Source organism: Epinephelus fuscoguttatus, linkage group LG16 (assembly GCF_011397635.1).
Source record: "Epinephelus fuscoguttatus linkage group LG16, E.fuscoguttatus.final_Chr_v1".
In the NCBI taxonomy this organism is placed as follows: domain Eukaryota; kingdom Metazoa; phylum Chordata; class Actinopteri; order Perciformes; family Serranidae; genus Epinephelus; species Epinephelus fuscoguttatus.
This window is the reverse complement of record NC_064767.1, coordinates 38,256,207-38,277,385: the sequence shown is the minus strand read 5'-3', so window position 1 is coordinate 38,277,385 and position 21,179 is coordinate 38,256,207. Positions and strand designations below refer to the sequence as shown.

The following is a 21,179-nucleotide window of genomic DNA, read 5'->3' as shown; positions in this document are numbered from 1 at the left end:
TGTATTTTTATTCAAAATTTTTGGGGATTGATAAACTATACAATTTTGGAATCGCTAGAATATGAGGAATATGAAAATTGATGTTTCCATTTTTTAAAAACTCTCCATGGTGGCCATTTTGGATTTGTGAAAGTGAATGTTCGAAACGCCAGTCAGGTTCCAAGCCATGCAGGTGTTTACTTATTTACTAGCCACATTTATGCTTCACGAGCTAGGAGTTCCCATGGTCATGAAAATTATTGAAAAGTCATGGAATTTTGTTGTGTGTAATTAAAATTGTCACAATTATCTTCCGTGGATAACCTTCCACATAATGTAACATAGTGGCAGATTTCTTTTCTGAAGCCGATCATGTAATGTACTGTAAAACATCAACTAAAAGCCTTGTCCCAATATACATTTCATTTATTCAGCTGTTAACATAAACTATCACTTGGATATAAATTAATTGAATTTGGTGGTCAAAGGTCAAGGTCACTTTGACCTCATAAAACATGTTTTTGGCCACAACTCAAGAATTCATGTGCTAATGTTTCACACAAATGTCTAATTGGATAAAATGATGAAGTGGTATCATTTTATTTCCAAAAGGTCAAAGGTCAGCTTCATTTTGACATTATAATGATCTGCATAAAACACTTTTCTGTCTATTATTCAGTATCATATCTCAGGAACAGAAGGGAAGTATTTGGTCAGATACTGAATTGGGGACTCTAATCTTGAAACTGTGCTGATTGTACAGATCTTCTGTATGTGAAGCATCCATGTTCACACACATGGATGGAAACTGTAAGAGAAACTTGACTGGTGTACTGCAAAAACTAAGGTCAGTACATCTTAAGTCTTTTGACCTACAAGAACATCTTAGTGTTGAACAAGCATTTTGTGTTGTATTTTGTTTTGAATCTGCTTTTATCCATCCACACGACATTCACTACACTTCAAAATGAGCTTGGGGTATGTGGTGGAGAGACGCCCACACCCACTTAGGAGACTGGAAGTACAGTGGTGGAAAAAAGTTTTCGGACACCCCGTGCATTTGTGAAATATTGCATTAAGAATCACTCTTAGGTCTTCAAGTGCAATTTCTTTTAGTACAGTCACAGCCAAAATACTAAATAAATCCTAAAAAAGCCATTAAAAACTTAAAATTGATTGGTTCCATAAGAATACATAAGAAATATTGAGTATTGGGTCATTTTGGTACCAGTGATGAAGGTCATTCTTTTTATTAAAAGACACAATTTTTGTTGCCAAGCTTCGTGTCTACATAAAGCCAGCACATTTGAAAGTTCTTCAGACACAAAAATGGCTAAAACAAGGAACCTAACGCAGGAAACACGCCTGAAGATAAAGATTCTCAGCCAGGAAGAGTACAGCTGCCGCCAGATAGCCAGGAAGTGCAGATGCAGTCCTTCAGCAGTTGGATACACTCTGCAGAAATATAGATGAACCAACAGCTTGGAAGACAAACCAAGATCTGGGCATCCAAGGGTTTCTTCAGCAAGAAATGGCTGCATCCTGATCCGCATGTGCAGGCAAAACCGGCGAATGACATCACAGGAGCTTCAGCAGCAGTGGTCAAACCAAACTGGTGTCCAGTGTTCCACCCGCACTGTACGTGGCCGACTTTTAGATCATGGCTTAAGGTCCTACAAGGCTATCAAGAAGCCCCCGATCAATGAGAGACAGAGGTTAGCCCGGCGTCATTGGGCCCAGGCACACAAGAACTGGACAGCCAGGAACTGGAAGAAGATTTTGTGGTCAGATGAGTCCAGTTTCCAGCTTTATTTTCCTCCTACTAATGTGAGGGTACGCAGAAGGCCAGGCGAAGCATTATCTCCAGCATGTACAGTACCTACTGTCAAGCATGGTGGAGGCAGTATCATGGTTTGGGGATGCATGAGTGCTGCTGGTGTTGGTCATCTCACTGTCTGTGATGGCACATTGAACTCTACCAAGAGTCTCATTCAATGCGTTTTCTTTATTTTCATGACTATTTACATTGTAGATTCTCACTGAAGGCATCAAAACTATGAATGAACACATGTGGAGTTATGTACTTAACAAAAAAAGGTGAAATAACTGAAAACATGTTTGAGGGGTAATCTTGTCCCATTCTTCTTGAATTACTGCTTTTAATTCTTCTAAATTCTTTGGTTTATGCTTTGAAACAGACCTTTTGATAATCCACCACAGATTTTCAATGGGGCTCATGTCCGGGGATTGAGCTGGCCACTCTAAGACCTGGATACTGTGCTCCTGCAGCCAAGTTCTACTGGCCTTGGATGTGTGGCAAGGGATATTATCTTGTTGAAACATCCAGTTTTTACCTCGACAGAACAGTGCACGCGCAGAAGGGAGCATGTGGGTTTCGAGAATGGTACAATACTTGGTAGAGTTCAATGTGCCATCACAGACAGTGAGATGACCAACACCAGCAGCACTCATGCATCCCCAAACCATGATACTGCCTCCACCATGCTTGACAGTAGGTACTGTACATGCTGGAGATAATGCTTCGCCTGGCCTTCTGCGTACCCTCACATTAGTAGGAGGAAGATAAAGCTGGAAACTGGACTCATCTGACCACAAAATCTTCTTCCAGTTCCTGGCTGTCCAGTTCTTGTGTGCCTGGGCCCAATGACGCCGGGCTAACCTCTGTCTCTCATTGATCGGGGGCTTCTTGATAGCCTTGTAGGACCTTAAGCCATGATCTAAAAGTCGGCCACGTACAGTGCGGGTGGAACACTGGACACCAGTTTGGTTTGACCACTGCTGCTGAAGCTCCTGTGATGTCATTCGCCGGTTTTGCCTGCACATGCGGATCAGGATGCAGCCATTTCTTGCTGAAGAAACCCTTGGATGCCCAGATCTTGGTTTGTCTTCCAAGCTGTTGGTTCATCTGTATTTCTGCAGAGTGTATCCAACTGCTGAAGGACTGCATCTGCACTTCCTGGCTATCTGGCGGCAGCTGTACTCTTCCTGGCTGAGAATCTTTATCTTCAGGCGTGTTTCCTGCGTTAGGTTCCTTGTTTTAGCCATTTTTGTGTCTGAAGAACTTTCAAATGTGCTGGCTTTATGTAGACACGAAGCTTGGCAACAAAAATTGTGTCTTTTAATAAAAAGAATGACCTTCATCACTGGTACCAAAATGACCCAATACTCAATATTTCTTATGTATTCTTATGGAACCAATCAATTTTAAGTTTTTAATGGCTTTTTTAGGATTTATTTAGTATTTTGGCTGTGACTGTACTAAAAGAAATTGCACTTGAAGACCTAAGAGTGATTCTTAATGCAATATTTCACAAATGCACGGGGTGTCCGAAAACTTTTTTCCACCACTGTACTTCCAGTCTCCTAAGTGGGTGTGGGCGTCTCTCCACCACATACCCCAAGCTCATTTTGAAGTGTAGTGAATGTCGTGTGGATGGATAAAAGCAGATTCAAAACAAAATACAACACAAAATGCTTGTTCAACACTAAGATGTTCTTGTAGGTCAAAGACTTAAGATGTACTGACCTTAGTTTTTGCAGTACACCAGTCAAGTTTCTCTTACAGTTTCCATCCATGTGTGTGAACATGGATGCTTCACATACAGAAGATCTGTACAATCAGCACAGTTTCAAGATTAGAGTCCCCAATTCAGTATCTGACCAAATACTTCCCCTTCTGTTCCTGAGATATGATACTGAATAATAGACAGAAAAGTGTTTTATGCAGATCATTATAATGTCAAAATGAAGCTGACCTTTGACCTTTTGGAAATAAAATGATACCACTTCATCATTTTATCCAATTAGACATTTGTGTGAAACATTAGCACATGAATTCTTGAGTTGTGGCCAAAAACATGTTTTATGAGGTCAAAGTGACCTTGACCTTTGACCACCAAATTCAATTAATTTATATCCAAGTGATAGTTTATGTTAACAGCTGAATAAATGAAATGTATATTGGGACAAGGCTTTTAGTTGATGTTTTACAGTACGTTACATGATCGGCTTCAGAAAAGAAATCTGCCACTATGTTACATTATGTGGAAGGTTATCCACGGAAGATAATTGTGACAATTTTAATTACACACAACAAAATTCCATGACTTTTCAATAATTTTCATGACCATGGGAACTCCTAGCTCGTGTGAAGCATAAATGTGGCTAGTAAATAAGTAAACACCTGCATGGCTTGGAACCTGACTGGCGTTTCGAACATTCACTTTCACAAATCCAAAATGGCCACCATGGAGAGTTTTTAAAAAATGGAAACATCAATTTTCATATTCCTCATATTCTAGCGATTCCAAAATTGTATAGTTTATCAATCCCCAAAAATTTTGAATAAAAATACATAAGGAACTAGACTATTAGGACTAAGTTTTATTTCTACTTATTTAACTATTTATCAAATTATTCATTTATTTTAATGAAAAAAGGATTATATACAAAATTTATGGTAAACAACAGCGGAAGATACAGATCAAATTTAAGTACTACAAATACATAAGAAGAACATAAAACAGGATTTAGTTTTATTTTTTTCCATAGTTACGAAAAGTTACAACACTTCCTTTTTCCGAGTGGGAAGTTTGTCCTAAAGCTTGCTGCTTTTATTTATGCTTAATTCAGCTGCAAAGGCAACTATAATATAGTTACACTCTATGACAGAGTGGGAGTGGGTAGGTTCCAGTTTTTAAAAGGCCCATAGAGTAGTACTACATCTAGAGTTAGTCTATTCTGAATAACATCACAGAATTCAAATCTAGCGACAGTCCTGAGTCTATTCAATCCAATGGGAGAAGTGAACGTAAGCACAGATTATGACCAATTCTTTGGCTCCGTAGTCACTGAGGTAAATATTGAACCCATTTCTCACAAGCCCCAACTCTTCTAAACATTCTGACACCAAACAGGCATCTTTCAGACAGATAGCTCAGGAGTAGTAGGGTTGCAATGGTACAGGTACGGTACAGTAACCATCTCAGAAAATATCAAGGTTTTACGGTATTACGTAATTTATTTTATTATCAGTCAGAATGACCCTTAAAGGAATAAAAACGGAAAGTTTATTGTTGGTTGAACAAATGTTTTATTATTGAAACTTGAAAACATTTTGTTAATAGAAGTTTGTGTAAAAAGTCTCCCCTTTAAAAATAACGGCAATAAAGGTGAGATTCTCCGTACAGTTGCAGTTTTTTGAAATCGTAGATAAGCAAATGTACACGGTATGATACCATCAACTTTTATAACACGGTATACCTTCAAACTGGTGATCATTGCAACCCTAATCAGTAGAAAATTTACTTCTTCTTTTTTTTTGAGACATGTCTCTGTCTCAGCAATACATTGTCACTACATCTGGCAACAGCTGACTTGATCAGTTGTTGCCAGATCAGCTGCTTCTTACTGACACTCATTCCTAAGTGTATGTAGACAGTCCTTTATTTTCTGTTGATTAATACATGTACCTATTGTCAGCAGGAGCACTTGCAATGCATCTGCAGTCTCTAGTTTACAGCTAACACAGCATGGGTATCTTAATTATTTAAATCTTCCGACACTGCAAGTATCTATTAGTAATTGACCTTCTCTGCTTTAAACTGTGTGCTGTTCCACACCGATGCAACATTTATACTATCAGATTTTCTACTATTATATTTAGTACATTCTGAGACTGTCGTGACCTCCCACTGAGTTTGCTTAATGAACCACAAAAACAAATCAAAGCAAATCCCTCTTAGACTATGTCTGCTGGAAGTTTGATTAGTTACCAGCCACTCCATTAAGGTTAAATTAAAATCTACTGCAGTCACAGCTCCGGCAGACCCAGAGGGAGTGGCAGGTACCTGCAGACCTGCAGCTGACTGTAGGACAAAATACAACAGCACAAGGTTTCTATGTGTCAGGATGGTTGGATTCTTCTCTGTCCTGAGTGGTGACCTCATGCAAACTGATCTGAAGCAACATGAGCCATGCAATGTGTTATCACACACACACACACACACACACACTGGATGAGAAGAAGAGTAAAGGCAGACAGAGGGGGACAGGAGAGAGCGAGAAAAGATAGACAACTAAACATAGTATAGAAAAAAACAGGAGTAAAAAGAATAAGACAAATAGAGCCGCAAGAGGCAATTCTGGGGTTCAAGCCAGCATGGACATTTAAAACTTGAAAGCTGGGTAGAATCAAGACCTTTGACAGTTCAGGACGCCTGCATTAAAGACTACCAACAGGTTATATGACAATCAGACAGATGCTTATTCATTTATGCACAAATCTTTACGAGGCCACACTCTTCTTTGACAGCACTGTCCCTTCCTATTGGTCAACTGCAGAAATATTTTGGGGACATGCTTTAATGGCTTAATTAAAAAAAAGTCCACCAGTGATTTTTGAATCAATGAAGGTTGCCTCATTGATTTTGGCCCTTATAAATCATGACTGCTGGCAGCTGGTCAGAGATTCCGGTGTGTTATACTAGCAGCAGCTAACATAGCAAATGAGCCTCTGTCCTGCAGCAGAGATGAGCAACAGGCTACAGAGGTCTGGTGAGCTCACTTCTTTCTAAATCCAAACCTCCACATTTTTTTATTTCATCACTCGCGAACATTTATTAGACTCACGACAGCTCCCACTGGAGACACTAAAGGCTTTAAACTACTTTTTCACAAAGGCAGGAGAACCCCCCAACGACTGGAAACACACTTATGTGTAAAATTGTTAAGTTTCTCTTTAAAGCATTATAGAGTCTGAAACTTCTGGTGTTTCATGAACACATTTTCATGAACAAAATTTCAAAACAAGACTTTTTAAGGACCTAAAACAACTTTTTTTACAGATGAACACAGATTAGAGCTACTGTAAAACTTCAATAAATAGCCTCCATCCATCCATCCATCCATCCATCCATCCAGCCGCAGGGGCAGCAGGCCAAGCAAAGCACCCCAGACGTCCTTCTCCTCAGCAACTCTTTCCAGCTCCTCCTGGGGGACCCCTAGGCGTTACCAGGCCAGATGAAATATGTAGTCCCTCCAGTATGTTCTGGGTCTGCCCAGGGGCCTCCTACCAGTGGGACATACCCGGAACACCTCTAACAGGAGGCGCCCAGCAGGCATCCTGATCAGATGCCCAGACCACCTCAACTGACCCCTTTCGAGGTGAAGGAGGTGTGGAACCCAGAGAACATCCTCGGAAACTTTTAGTTCCTACAACACATTCGTTCCTACTTCAAAACAAGCAGCAAGCTGTCAGACTGCTATGTTCAGCCTGAAGTAGCTCTGGAACCTCTCCTCATCCAGCTGCAGCTCCCGCACCAGCTGATGGTATTCCCCATGCTGTTCACGGCCCCGGAGGATATCGTGAACCCAGACCCGACGGCGGCTACATCCACGCAGGTACCACACGACAGCACAAATTACAAGTGTCTTCTTCCATGTTGAATCGATACACAAGTGTGGACAAGCGCACGTACTTATACAATTTTTTGTGTTCTGGAATGCTTGTTATTAGCAGGAATGCAATTAATTTGCTCTCCTTACCACCAGTTTAACTAATGGCACTGTAGGCACTCGAACCCAAATCATTGACAGTGTTTCCCCTAGGTTTACAGCTTTGGGGGGGAATAACAAATCAAAAAATGTTGCTCGGTTTGGGTTCGGCCCACTTGACATGCTGCTGTGTTGTGCTACGGTGTATTCAAGTAACGGAATTTGTTATTTAGGTGACAGCGCCTCAATGCAACACAGGCTGTGTGTGTTTAATGTCAGAGCTATTTAGACTTTTTATCCTGTTTTCATTGTCCAAACGTGAAAGTTTCTGTCCTCAGGCAAATGCATGAAGTCCCATTTCTGTGCTCCAGCCAGTAACGTGCTTTGCCGCTCCTTTAAATTGAGAAGCATAATTGAACATTCAGAATTTGATGTCATTAGCGACTTGAGCTGCTTTCGCTGCCACAAATATTTTACCAGCAGCGCTGCTGGAGCGAATTCAGCTATTGTGCAGCTCTGGCAGCTTTTGGTGTGAATGTACAGTAAAGCTGAGCCCATGGAGGAAAATCATTTCAGCCGCTTGTATCCACAATCTCATTCTTTTGGTCACTACCTAGAGCCCATGACCATAGGTGAGGGTTGGGACATAGATGAATCAGTAAATCGAAAAATGAGCTTCCAAATGCTCATATCTGATTTCTTTTAGATTTAATCTAGTGGTGGTCACATGCAGAATTACAAGATTGCACAGAAACAAAAGTATGAATGTATAATTAAGTGCAAATTAAGTATCTTTACATGTTCACATATGTTGTATGAGAGACGAGACCAGGGGCGGACTGGGACACAAATTCAGCCCGGGACATTCAGGCGCACTGGCCCACATATCGACCCACACGTTTCTACCTATAATCCTCTATATGCTCATACACACAACACAAATGCTGTCCTCAGAATCAACTGCATAAGAAAATCAGCAGTTACTGTTTAATTCCAGACTATAAAATAAATACAATAATGAATTGGCCACAAATGGCGATGTGCTTATCATTTAACTTAAAATAAGAGCATATGACTCTATCCTAATGCATCTAATTTTATGCACAATATAATTGTCTGCCCTTTAAGTCAACTTATTTCTACAATGAATAAATCCCACTTAATGCTACTGTTGCTCAGCAAAGATCGGGAAATACAATCAAATTGTTCATATAACCCAGTAAGAATAGTACTTGTATAAAAATTAGGCTTCAGATAACATCAGTTATGATTCATTCATTTGATCTAGCACCAACAGACAGCGCATGAAAGAGAGAGAATAACAGCACTTGAGGATTACAGCACGTGGCATACTGACACAACACCACTTTATCCTGTTAAAACAATACTCACAACTTTGATTAATTTTTATGAAAAACACCTTTGATTCTTTTGATCTGAGGACCCTTACAGAGTAAAGGAATAAGAATAACTTACAGGGTAAGCAAGGGATGGACACATAATTTGAGGTAGCAACAACCTGGTTTTAAACATCAAAAGAACTTAGGGGAAAAAAAATTAATTAATTGGGACGAGGCTTTTAGTTGAAGTTTTACAGTACGTTACATGATCAGCTTCAGAAAAGAAATCTGCCATTATGTTACATTACGTGGAAGGTTATCCATGGAAGATTATTGTGACAATTTCATTACACACAACAGAATTCCATGACTTTTCAATAATTTTCATGACCATGGGAACCCTGTCCAGAATAGATATCGTGGTGAGACTCCTACCTCGTGTGAAGCATGAATGTGGCTTCAGTAAATATTCCTAAAAGTGTCTCGCATAGAGAGAATATACAGTATATCATGTATTTGGTTCATACACTGGGTAAAAACCTCTCCCTCCCCTCCTTTATGTCTGTGATATACTTTAATTCAAAAGAATATTCAGTATATCATGTATTTGGTTCATACCCTGGGTAAAAACCTCTCCCTCCCCTCCTTTATGTCTGTGATATACTTTAATTCAAAAGAATATTCTCCTTAAAACACTGCTGTATGACCAGTGATTCCCATTGCTACTCAAAGACAATGTTCTGTCTGTGTCTTTGCAATGCACCTCCTTTAAAAATACAGAACACTGCAGATATACATTTATAAAGTGAATATTTCATCTGTAACAGAGCTAAGACCAGTTCACAATGTTATCAATCATTTCAGGATTTTTTTTTTTTTTAACCAAGACAGTGTTAGGCCGCATTAGCTATCGCTACAAGCATCAGTGTTCAACTACACCAAAACAGCCCTACCTTAAAGGTTCCCTGTGGAGTTTTGACCTCTAGTGGTAATGTGAGGCAAATTCTTTGTACGTGGTTCGGTCAACGGTGCCACACTATTCTGGTGATCATGCCAAGTTATGCTGCAATGCACCAAAAAGGCAGGTAGGAAAAAGACTGCAAGCAAGAAAACATGAATGTAAACAATGTTGGATACTTTAAAAATGTATAATATATGCAAATGTATAATGAGGAAGGAAATGTTCTTGACACATTTATTAGACCTCAGAGACACACACAAAGTGTTTTGGTACAGGGTTAATACGTGGGGCATAACGTAATGCATCATGTCCGCAGGATGGAGCTGTTCTTTTTACCTGCTTCACAGACTCTGTCTTTGACTCTGTTTTCAGTTTTTGTCAGTATTTATTTATTTTTTTTTTTTAAGATATTTTTTGGGGGGCATTTTTGCCTTTATAGATAGGACACCTAAGCGTGAGGGGGGGAGAGAGAGAGAGAGAGGGAATGACATGCAGCAAAGGGCCACAGGCCTAAGTTGAACCCGGGCCGCTGCGGCAACAGCCTTATACATGGGGCAGCTGCTCTATCCACTAAGCCACCGACGCCCCAGTATTTCCTTTTTTTATTTTGATGCTCACCCTTGTCTCTTGTTTCAGGTACTTTACTTCCTGCCCCTGTGTGTTTCCCTTCTGTGTGATTACCTGCCCCGCCCTGATTGGTTTCACCTGTTCCTCATTATCCCTTGTGTGTTTAGTCCTTGTGCTGCCCTGTGTCTGTTGCCAGTTGGCTCTCAATTGTTTGAGTGTGTTCTAGTCATTTTCCCTAGTGTTCTCTTTGGATTTGACCAGATTTTTGCATTTTTGACCCTGCTTAAGTCTATTGCCTTTTGACACCTTTGTTTGTGTTTCTGGACTGATTATCTGTGCACCAAACCCTTTTTTTCAGTACAAAACCCAGTGTTTTTGAGTCCTGCGTCTTAGTCCTTTCTTTGTTGGCTCCAGTCTGACAGGTACTGGTCCAACAATATTGTGGAAAAGGAGTATTGAAACAGATTCAAATACTCAGAATCAATATGTTTCGGTAGATCGATATTTTTGACAGCACTAGTAGCAGCTTCAGCAAAGCTTCTGGATCATATTGGATGCGCTCTGCTGCCAGCATGTTGTGGCCAAGCAGCAACATCTGGGGCTGAAAAAAGCCAACACGGAAGTGCCAAAAACTGCAGTTCCTCCTAATGGGCACTTAGATCCCCATTTTCAAATGCCCAACTTTACAGAAATCAACAGGTTTACAGCCTGGTAAAAAAAAAGTTTTGGTCTCTGTTTTTTTGTAATTCACCTGTTTACACTTGCTCCAAAAAAAAACAACAATATGGCAATGGCAAAAATGCCAAACTTGAGGCTACAAAACAGGAGTCAACAAACCAATGGGTGACGTCTCGGTAGCTACATCCATTATTTTGACGGTCTATGTGTATTTGTGTCAGTGTCCTATGTATTGCAGCCACAACAATGCATATAAACATGACTCGTGTTTGTGTACAGGAAAACTCCACATGGCACCTTTAAAGCTGAATATGGTAGGTATGTTCTGAGGGTGGTGCTAGAAAAGATTTATATTACTGAAACCATACATTTTAAGACGATCTGCTGATTGAGAGAATTCAACAAGAACAAGAAGTTGTGCTTGGTTAGATGTGTCACCAAAAACATTACGTATTATACTTTATGGACCATGACTACCCATAGCTATCCCATGATGGTCTGGAAAGTAGCTGTTAAAGATATCTCACTTTGGACTAGTGTCATCACCATCCTTGGCCTTACTTCTAGAGGAACAAAAATGTGGAAAAACAGGGTGTTTTGATTATTTGATTATTGATTATTAAGCCTTAGATACCACAGATATTTTGATTTATCTTGACAGAAAGTCAATCTAATTTCCTGAATTGATTGAATCAAGAGTGAGCTGACCCTAACATTACTCTCATCACACAGCTTAAGACTTTTCAGAAGGAACATCAGCTACACATCAAATACAGTACAAAGAATGCAGCACTGCTAGTAACTGACTGCACAGAGGACCGTGCATAGATAGCATGTAATGACATTGGTCATATTACAGTAGAGGTGTTGTTTGGCCTTGTTTTAAACAAGGTACTGATACATCCCAGTCACTCTTTGTACCAAAAAAACCAATCAACATTCTCTAAGAGCTACATTATGTGAGAGGTACATCCATGCACGCGTCTTGATGTACAGCCACTGTGATCAGGGGTGTCACGATATACTGCTTTTCACCATTATCACACCATTTACATAAGTATAAAGAATAACGTGTCGTGTTGTCAAACAGTACGGTAAACGGGTGCTGTTTCTCAAACTTTTTCAAGCTTGAACTGATGTCTCAATTTTCTTAAAAATGGATTCCTCCACACATAGAGGCCTTGAGCAGAGGGGGCAATAGGGCATTTACTAGTTGGTGTCCTTGCCAACATCATATCAGTCACATATATGATATCGTAACAGGGAGAAAAGTTTCACTCAAGAGAACACTGTTAGCTTGTGTAAATCAGTTCCTGGTATGTACTCCCCTGACTGAAAGTACTTGCACTGCTTGACTCTTGAAGCAAAGGAAACATCTAGCCTCTAGCCTCACAGCTACTCTCTGCAACCATAATCCAGCTGCATTCCAATAAGAGAATAGAGCCTGATTTATGCTTGGGAGCTCAACACTTCTTTTAATTGTCTCTCGACAGATTAAACTGTTATGTGTTTTTTTTCTACTCATGCATCACCAAAAGGTTTTAAGTCAGCTCCATGGTAACCAGAAACCCCCTGCATTTACAGTCCAGATCTGTTTCTGTTGCATTACTGAAGCCTAATCTGCACAGACAGCTGTTTAAGTCAAACAAATACCACGCTGTATATGTGTGTTTTCGTTTATTAACTATCTGATCTGCTACCAGTCTGTCTGTGAGCGGCAGATTTGATCATTATGGTGAGCTGAGACACTGCTGTACAGACTAGTTATTGATTTCTTCCTGTGGAGCTGAAACCTACACTGAACAAAAATAAAAACGCAACGCTTTTGTTTTTGCTACCATTTTTCATGAGCTGAACTCAAAGATCTGAAACATTTTCTATATACACAAAAGACCATTTCTCACAAATATTGTTCAAAATCTGTCTAAATCTGTGTTAGTGAGCACTTCTCCTTTGCCGAGATAACCCATCCCACCTCACAGGTGTGGCATATCAAGATGCTGATTAGAAAGCATGATTATTGCACAGGTGTGCCTTAGGCTGGCCACAATAAAAGGCCACTCTGAAATGTGCAGTTTTGCTTTATTGGGGGAGTCTGGGAGGGTCAGAAAACCAGTCAGTATCTGGTGTGACCACCATTTGCCTCACGCAGTGCAACACATCTCCTTCCCATACAGTTGATCAGGTTGTTGATTGTGGCCTGTGGAATGTTGGTCCACTCCTCTTCAATGGCTGTGCGAAGTTGCTGGATATTGGTAGGAACTGGAACATGCTGTCGTATACGCTGATCCAGAGCACCCCAAACATGCTCAATGGGTGACATCTCTGGTGAGTATGCTGGCCATGCAAGAACTGGGATGTTTTCAGCTTCCAGGAATTGTGTACAGATCCTTGCAACATGGGGCCGTGTATTATCATGCTGCAACATGAGGTCGTGGATGAATGGCACAACAATGGGCCTCAGGATATTGTCATGGTATCTCTGTGCATTCAAAATGCCATCAATAAAATGCACCTGTGTTCGTTGTCTATAACATACGCCTGCCCATACCATAACCCCACCACCACCATGGGCCACTCGATCCACAACGTTGACATCAGCAAACCGCTCACCCACATGACGCCACACATGCTGTCTGTCATCTGCCCTGAACAGTGAAAACCGGCATTCATCCGTGAAGAGAACACCTCTCCAACGTGCCAGACGCCATCGAATGTGAGCATTTGCCCACTCAAGTCGGTTACGATGACAAACTGCAGTCAGGTCGAGACCCCGATGAGGACGACGAGCATACAGATGAGCTTCCCTGAGATGGTTTCTGACAGTTTGTGCAGAAATTCTTTGGCTATGCAAACCGATTGTTGCAGCAGCTGTCCAGGTGGCTGGTCTCAGACGATCTTGGAGGTGAACATGCTGGATGTGGAGGTCCTGGGCTGGTGTGGTTACACGTGGTCTGTGGTTGTGAGGTCGCTTGGATGTACTGCCAAATTGTCTGAAACGCCTTTGGAGACAGCTTATGGTAGAGAAATGAACATTCAATTCACGGGCAGCAGCTCTGGTGGACATTCCTGCAGTCAGCATGCTAATTGCACGCTCCCTCAAAACCTGCGACATCTGTGGCATTGTGCTGTGTGATAAAACTGAACATTTTAGAGTGGCCTTTTATTATGGCCAGCCTAAGGCACACCTGTGCAGTAATCATGCTGTCTAATCAGCATCTTGATATGCCACACCTGTGAGGTGGGATGGATTATCTCGGCAAAGGAGAAGTGCTCACTAACACAGATTTAGACAGATTTTGAACAATATTTGTGAGAAATGGTCTTTTGTGTATATAGAAAATATTTCAGATCTTTGAGTTCAGCTCATGAAAAATGGGAGCAAAAACAAAAGTGTTGCGTTTATATTTTTGTTCAGTGTATTTATGTCCACTAAATGTCTGCTGTCAACCAGCCTGGACAAGGCAGCTTGGCAGAACAGCCTGTCATAAAATATCAAGGTGACAAAAACAAGAAGGACTTTTACAGGTCAAGTAAGACCTTATTAATGGAGTAAGATGAAAACACATTTTTTTGGTTTGCACTGATGTAATCTTCCTTTTAAGATTCTATTGTTTAATTCAATGTTACACGTTATATGATTGGTGTGATTTGTAGATTCATAAATTAATCAATTCAAATCAAAAAACATCAATACTGTTTTAATGAGTAACACAACAGCTGCTTTGTTGTTAACTGGTTTGCTCACACACACGCACGCACGCACGCACGCATGCACACACACACACACACACACACACACACACACAGAGTTCACATGTCCTCTTGCAGAACCAGCGTGGTTTGGCAGTACTTTGATCCAGAAAATGAATTCAGCAGCAATTAATCTTTTTTGAGATGTTATGTTATTTGTTAACTTTAAGTGAGTTTTTGTAAGATAATGTGCAGGGTTACCTTCATACTGCACAATGCAAAATGCCTCTCATTTCAGCTGAAATTTAATTATGAATTAGATGTTGTTTTATTAACTTTAAAGTGGAGTGCTGTCATTTCTGTCAGATAATCTGCAAGGTTCAATGTGCCCCACATTTCAGAGGCAGCTGATTTATTTTAGATGTTATTTTAGTGGTTACAGCTATAGTGTGTAACTTCTACAGGTCCATAAATGTCCGTTTCACCCAAGCCACTACTAGAGGAGATGACACAATGCTGATTAAGCCGATCGGCTCCTCTAACATCTCGCGGTATTTTTCAATATATATCATTATTAGTACGCATGTCGACCGGCGACATTCCCAAGCTGGCACACAGGAAATGCTTCCTCACAACAAGAAGGGAGGGGGAGGAGAGTGTCATAGCAGGAGGTGCACAGACGGTCAGAAAAATGCGGCCCGAGCCGTGCTCTTGTGTGTTCACCTGTGTGTGTGTGTGTGTGTGTGTGTGTGTGTGGGCGCACGCTCACGTGTCTGTTTGTGTGTGTGCACATCGGAATCGAACTCTGCTGTCCATGATACAGAGAGCAGAGGAGGACTGTAAAGGTGCAACCATGTAGAAACAGAAATGACATGCCGTCGTGTAAACAATATAAGTTATCACGTTATAAAGTGAAACGTTTCATCGTATAACACGATAAATAGTATATTGTTATGTTATTATATGAAACGTCTGTGGCTCAAAATAATATAACTTTAGTTTATGAAGAGATAAGACAGAGCCCTCTCATCTCCTCTTAAATGCTTTACTTACAAGTGTGTGAATTGACCTGGATATGACGCGTCCGTAGCGCCAATAATATAACAGTAGTTTCTAAAGAGCAAAGGCAAAAAAAAAAGAAAAAGAAATCAGCAGCAGTGGTCATATTTCAGCAGAGGAGCACCACCACTGCTAGTTGCATATAAGGGAAACACTGTTGCTCAATGGATTTGTTCGTTTTTGGAATGCACAGTATTCTTCCAAATTAGTGTTAGTGTATTTTAATCAGAGGTGGAAAAAGTATCCCCATCAAGTTGTTGGAAGTAACTAAGTAACTTCTACTTTAAGTACATTTTAAACAAACTACTTTTTACTTTTACTTGAATAGATTTTTCAAAGGGTAGCTTTACTTGTACTTAAGTAAAATTTCATCAAAGTAAAGGTCCTTTTACTTGAGTAGAAGTTTTCAGTACTTTTTCCACCTCTGCTTAACAATAAATTGTGCTAAATTTTGAATGTAAATTTTGAAGTGTTTTCCCTTTTTTAGACTAGTCAACTAGTCTTAATTAAAATTTTTGTTTAGTCGACAAGGAAATTCATTGCCAGGAACATCCCTAGTAGTAACAGTACTGAGACAATATGTGTATAAGAGGGAGACCTGGTAGGACGGGTTTATACGCAGCACAGGTGTGACGTTTTGATGACAATAGCAGTTAGCAGCTTATTCAAAGAAGAACAGTGGCTGACGATGTCCACAAATTGGGAAAACAATGAGGTCCGGGAACTCCTCACCCTCCAAGCAAAGGACAAGATCAGCCACTATATAACAGAGATGGTAAATGATTGTTATTGACATCTTAAGCCATTGTTATTGTTTATAAAGCGTTTCTGACGTATATGTTATATGTCACACTAGAGGCCGACGCTGTTGTGTTAAATGTCACGCCCATCATGCCTCTTTTTGAATCCACGATAACGCCATGCTGTCTAAAATGACACACTGGAGCAGCCTGATGCTGTCATTGTAAGTTCTGCGTAAAAGTGTAAAGGCAGCATAATGATGGGACTTCATAACGACCCTATGGCACTATCTCTGTGTAAATAGGGCTAAATCTCTCCAACTGCCTCTTCAATTTAATGTATCTTTACATTGCATTTTGCTCTGATGTGTGTTTGAATTTGGCGATGACGTGAAAAAAGTTTAATATTATCTGAAATAATATTTAAATAATGTCTCTTAATATCGTTATGATCTTTACGGTATGGGGATATTATCATTATTGTTATACTCTGCGCCACAACAGGAGTGTGATGAAAACGTGATATCGTGACAGTCCTGATTCAGATGAAGTGACAGAGAGCAGATTAGGTCAGACTTTTATACTGTAGACTCACATAGCCAGACTTTTGACTATCAACATGTCTGGTCCACAGTGTTGAGCTTTTAACCATTACGCCCTTCTAATTAGATTTTCTGAAAACAAATTTAAAAAGGCAATTTAGAGGATAAAGTCAGTTTTCCTTGTTTCCGGCATGATCATCACTTAAGAAACACTGAGAGTAAAATCTAGAATTTAAAGGCTCAGAGGAGCTTAAGGTGTTGTGTGGACCAAACATCAGGCCATGTGAGACTACTTCTTCAAACAGAGGAGGAGATTACAATGTGGAGCAGACAGACGGAAGGAAGTGCTACTGGAGTCCTGCAGACAGAGGTGGGGCTGAGGCCTTCTGGGCATGTTGAAGCAGCAGCTGCATGGTGGTCAGCAGGAGTGAAATCCATCTCTTTTTCTCCCTCTCTCTTTTTCTTTTTGCTGGGTTGCAGAAGGTGAAGATGGAAGAAAGCTGCAGTGCATGGTCAGCCTGACGTCCATCCCTCTTTCTCTGCTCTCTCTCGCTCTCTCTCTCTCTCTCTCTCTCTCTCTCTCTCTCTCCCTCAATGTTTCGCCGAGGTGCAGGCTTGTGAGAGGCCGGTGATTGGCTGGTGTGAAAGTGTTTAAACTGATGGAGACGGGAGGAGGAGTCTTGGTGTGATGGAGGTCTACCGTCCAAACTTTTTATAACTACACTCTCAGTCCACGATGACTGAAGATCTCGACACAGTTTCACATATGACTGACCTTTTTCATCTAGTGGTTTAACCTGAATCAAGGATGGCTGCAGTGGAGAGAAACATGCCACGACAGGGAATTCAGACTGAAAACAGAGTCCTACCTTTCACAGGATCCTCCAGATTGTGAAACAGTAGGGACACCTCAAATGGTTCAGCGGTCATAGTGTGCCTTTAGTTAAAGTATGAAACTGAGACAAAAAAGAAAGAAGGACACAGTGTATGCCTTACCTCGCCTGACAAGGTACGGTTTAGTGTAGTCCCAGCTCTCGTTGTCATTCTTAATCACATTCAGACGTGTTGGCTGTTGACAAAAAGAATTCAACAGGATCCAGTCAAACGTAGCACAGTAGCACAGATATACAGGAGCTGCATTCTTCTTATCCATTTATATACATATAAATATATATACACACACACACACACACACACACACACACGTGTCACTCTCTCTTCCTCTCACTCACTCAACCACAGACTTGCTATGCAGCAAGCTTTTCCTTCAGATGAAGCTGACAGGTGAGGTAGTGATGTTGAGACTGTAACAATGTGTGAACTCAGGACCCTTTAGGCAACTGTGTCTGCAGTGTGTCTTGTTTTTTTCCCTCAAACCAGTATAACCTGTAGAAGCAGACTCCCTCTTTCTCTGGATATCACTCTATGCTACTGTAGAGAGCAAAGATAATTAACATTGTTTTGTAAATGGTCAATTAACTGTCAATGCATAATAACCTACTTTAAGCAGATTGGATTCTTATTTTACTATGTCACTGTTACAACTTAGAGAATTTCCAAAATAAAAGTCCCACATTTGTCCAGAAGTCCTCATTACCTGGAGACCCACCCAGGTAAATAATCACCAGCTGCCTCTGTTTATAAATAACTATATAATGTTCAAATAAATTTATATTATCTATAAATAAGCCATATCACACAAGAGGGAGTGCTGCTGTTGACATATTGCATATTGCTTATTGCTTTCTGCTTATGCGATACAAGTTGGATTTAACACCATGATGCCTTTAGCACAGGTTACTGATCTAGGCTACTTGTTAATTTGCTACAGTGTGTCATAATGACAAATGATGGTTCAGCTGGTTTGTATAAAATCCAACCAGTTTAATACCGTCCGTAAAACCGGAAATTGGCCAAACTCTAACCATTAGGTTCTATCACCTGCAAACTGTCTCTGTGTCTGTTTCTGTTGCTAAACAGATGACGTACAGTTAATATACCCCAACTTTACCTAAAGATCTGAACCCACAATCTTGTAAACTTCGGAAATTAGTGAGTGGATGGCTTGAGATTTTCTTCAGTTAAAGGACAAGGACAAAACAGAACTATATGTTACAGGAAGAGAGTCATATCTTACTCCACACTCCTTTAACATTACATATGTGCCTAAAATCTAGGGGGCTATCTTTCACAGTGATCGGATTTTGAAACACGAGGGCTGTACCCAACTCAGAAATTTTGTCAGTCAAATCATTTCAAACGAATATTTAATGATTCAGGTTTTTTTCCTTTCTAAGTTGTAAGGGGGCTCAGTGGGATGTTCAATGTGACAGTGGCATTGATGTAATATAGTGAACAAGCTAAAAGAGGTCAGAAATGTGTAACTTTTTTTTGCACTAGATACCAAACAAAAAACAGAGACTCTGTTGTGTTGACTACCTGTGAGCTGTAAATTCACAGCTCCCAAGCAGAAGAGAGAAGATAATGTACTGTAATGTAATCTTGGAGCCTTAACATACACGAAACACATACGCACATATGCGCATACGCGGAATGGACTCCGCGAAGGTCCGCGCAGACTCAAAGCGGACGTCCGCAAGCCCTGTGCGCGCAAAGCTCAGATTTTACGACCGTGCGGACTCCGCTCCGCGCACCAGTGACTGCTCGGCATGTATTTTTCACATCGCGGGGATTTTTCACGGACATTTTTACAGAAAACTACAACGCGGAAGTGCGCTCGACTATGGAAGCCCGAATGACTGCGGACATTCCTCGCGGAGGCATTTTACAACTTAGAAGAGCAATGCTGAGGTCACATTGTTTCTCTGGTGGGACAACAAGGTATTTATACTATTATTGTCTTGATTACTGTAAGGCATTGTTCAAGGGCTTTCCCAAAATCTACGATTTTGTTTACTTATTTCTGTGACATACTGAAAGAACCCTTCCGTCGCAGCACATCTGTGCTTTAATCAACAGAATGACTCCAGGCTTGTGACTGCTGAAGTGTTTATTGTCTCTTACCCTTGCATATTCGATCTTAAGCGTACAGCAGCCAGCATAGATGTCAGCTCCGTTCAGTGCAGCTTTGGCCTTCTGAGCACACTGAACTGACTCAAACCTGAAGAGTGGGGTTAAGGAGAGGATGCTGTACATTCCAGCACACAGGTTCACACAGCATGCAAAGACACACACATTAACACATATCAGGAAGGATATTCCACCATGGCCTGGATTCCATTTCGTTTAAAGATGACAATCCTCAGCACACTGCCAATGGGGTTACACACTGTGTACAGTACATCCTGGACCAAAATGGAAAAAGAGACAGAAATCCAACATTCAACACATTCTTAAAGTTTCTAATGCTGCAGTGTGCCTTAACCTGTATTAACCCCTCATGTACTTATTGGCCCAATGTCCTGACAAAAACTATTGCGTTAAATGTAAATATACACTACCACAATGAAGGTGCTTTGGTGACTACATTTCACACTTAGCAACATTTAAAAGGCAGGCAAAAAGTCCTTGGGAGTCATTTTGTCACAAAACTATATATTGAGAGGCAGTATAGACAGAGACAGACAGCCTGATGGAGGGTTATGAAAACCCTCTTAAGAAGAAGTCTAGACAGACAGACACTGCTTTTAAGAGAAGATGAGTGGATGCAGTTTGTTTGAGAGGGAGGGACTGACAGATGGGCATACAAGATCATTCTGCATCTTTCAGTGCATTTACAACAAATAACCAACTAACGTCTTTTCAGACTTTTAGAAGGTTTTTTTCGCAGCCATTGAACATCAACTGGGAGAGACAAAAGAGATAAAAGTTATATCATCCCAATGTAGTGAAACTTGACTTGCTCTTGAAGGCAGTTAGAGCATGCTGATAATCAGCTCTATGACAAATTTGACACAATTTGACCTATAACAACTGCCTTGCAGTTGTATGCTCCTGCGAACCAGTCAAGTTGCAATTACAGTTTACATCCATGTCTGTCCAGACCCGTATGTAGCAATGACAGCTGACAATACTTCAAATGTTGCTGCAAAGAAGCTAAAACATGGATTCTTCACACACATCTTCCAATCCAGCAGCATACATG

At 40.6% G+C, this 21,179-nt stretch overlaps 1 protein-coding gene across 3 annotated transcripts in view; it reads right to left on the bottom strand.

Annotated features, from left to right (window-relative positions):
* Positions 1-21,179, bottom strand: part of LOC125903972 (heterogeneous nuclear ribonucleoprotein L-like) — a 118,818-nt gene that overhangs the window by 42,799 nt on the left and 54,840 nt on the right. For all 3 annotated transcript variants that reach the window (XM_049601213.1, XM_049601214.1, XM_049601215.1), the window contains exons 5-7: positions 20,294-20,379; positions 20,099-20,195; positions 18,071-18,143 (exon numbers count right to left, since the gene is read on the bottom strand). In XM_049601213.1, the coding sequence (XP_049457170.1) occupies positions 18,071-18,143; positions 20,099-20,195; positions 20,294-20,379 (256 nt within the window). The remainder of the gene's footprint in view (positions 1-18,070; positions 18,144-20,098; positions 20,196-20,293; positions 20,380-21,179) is intronic.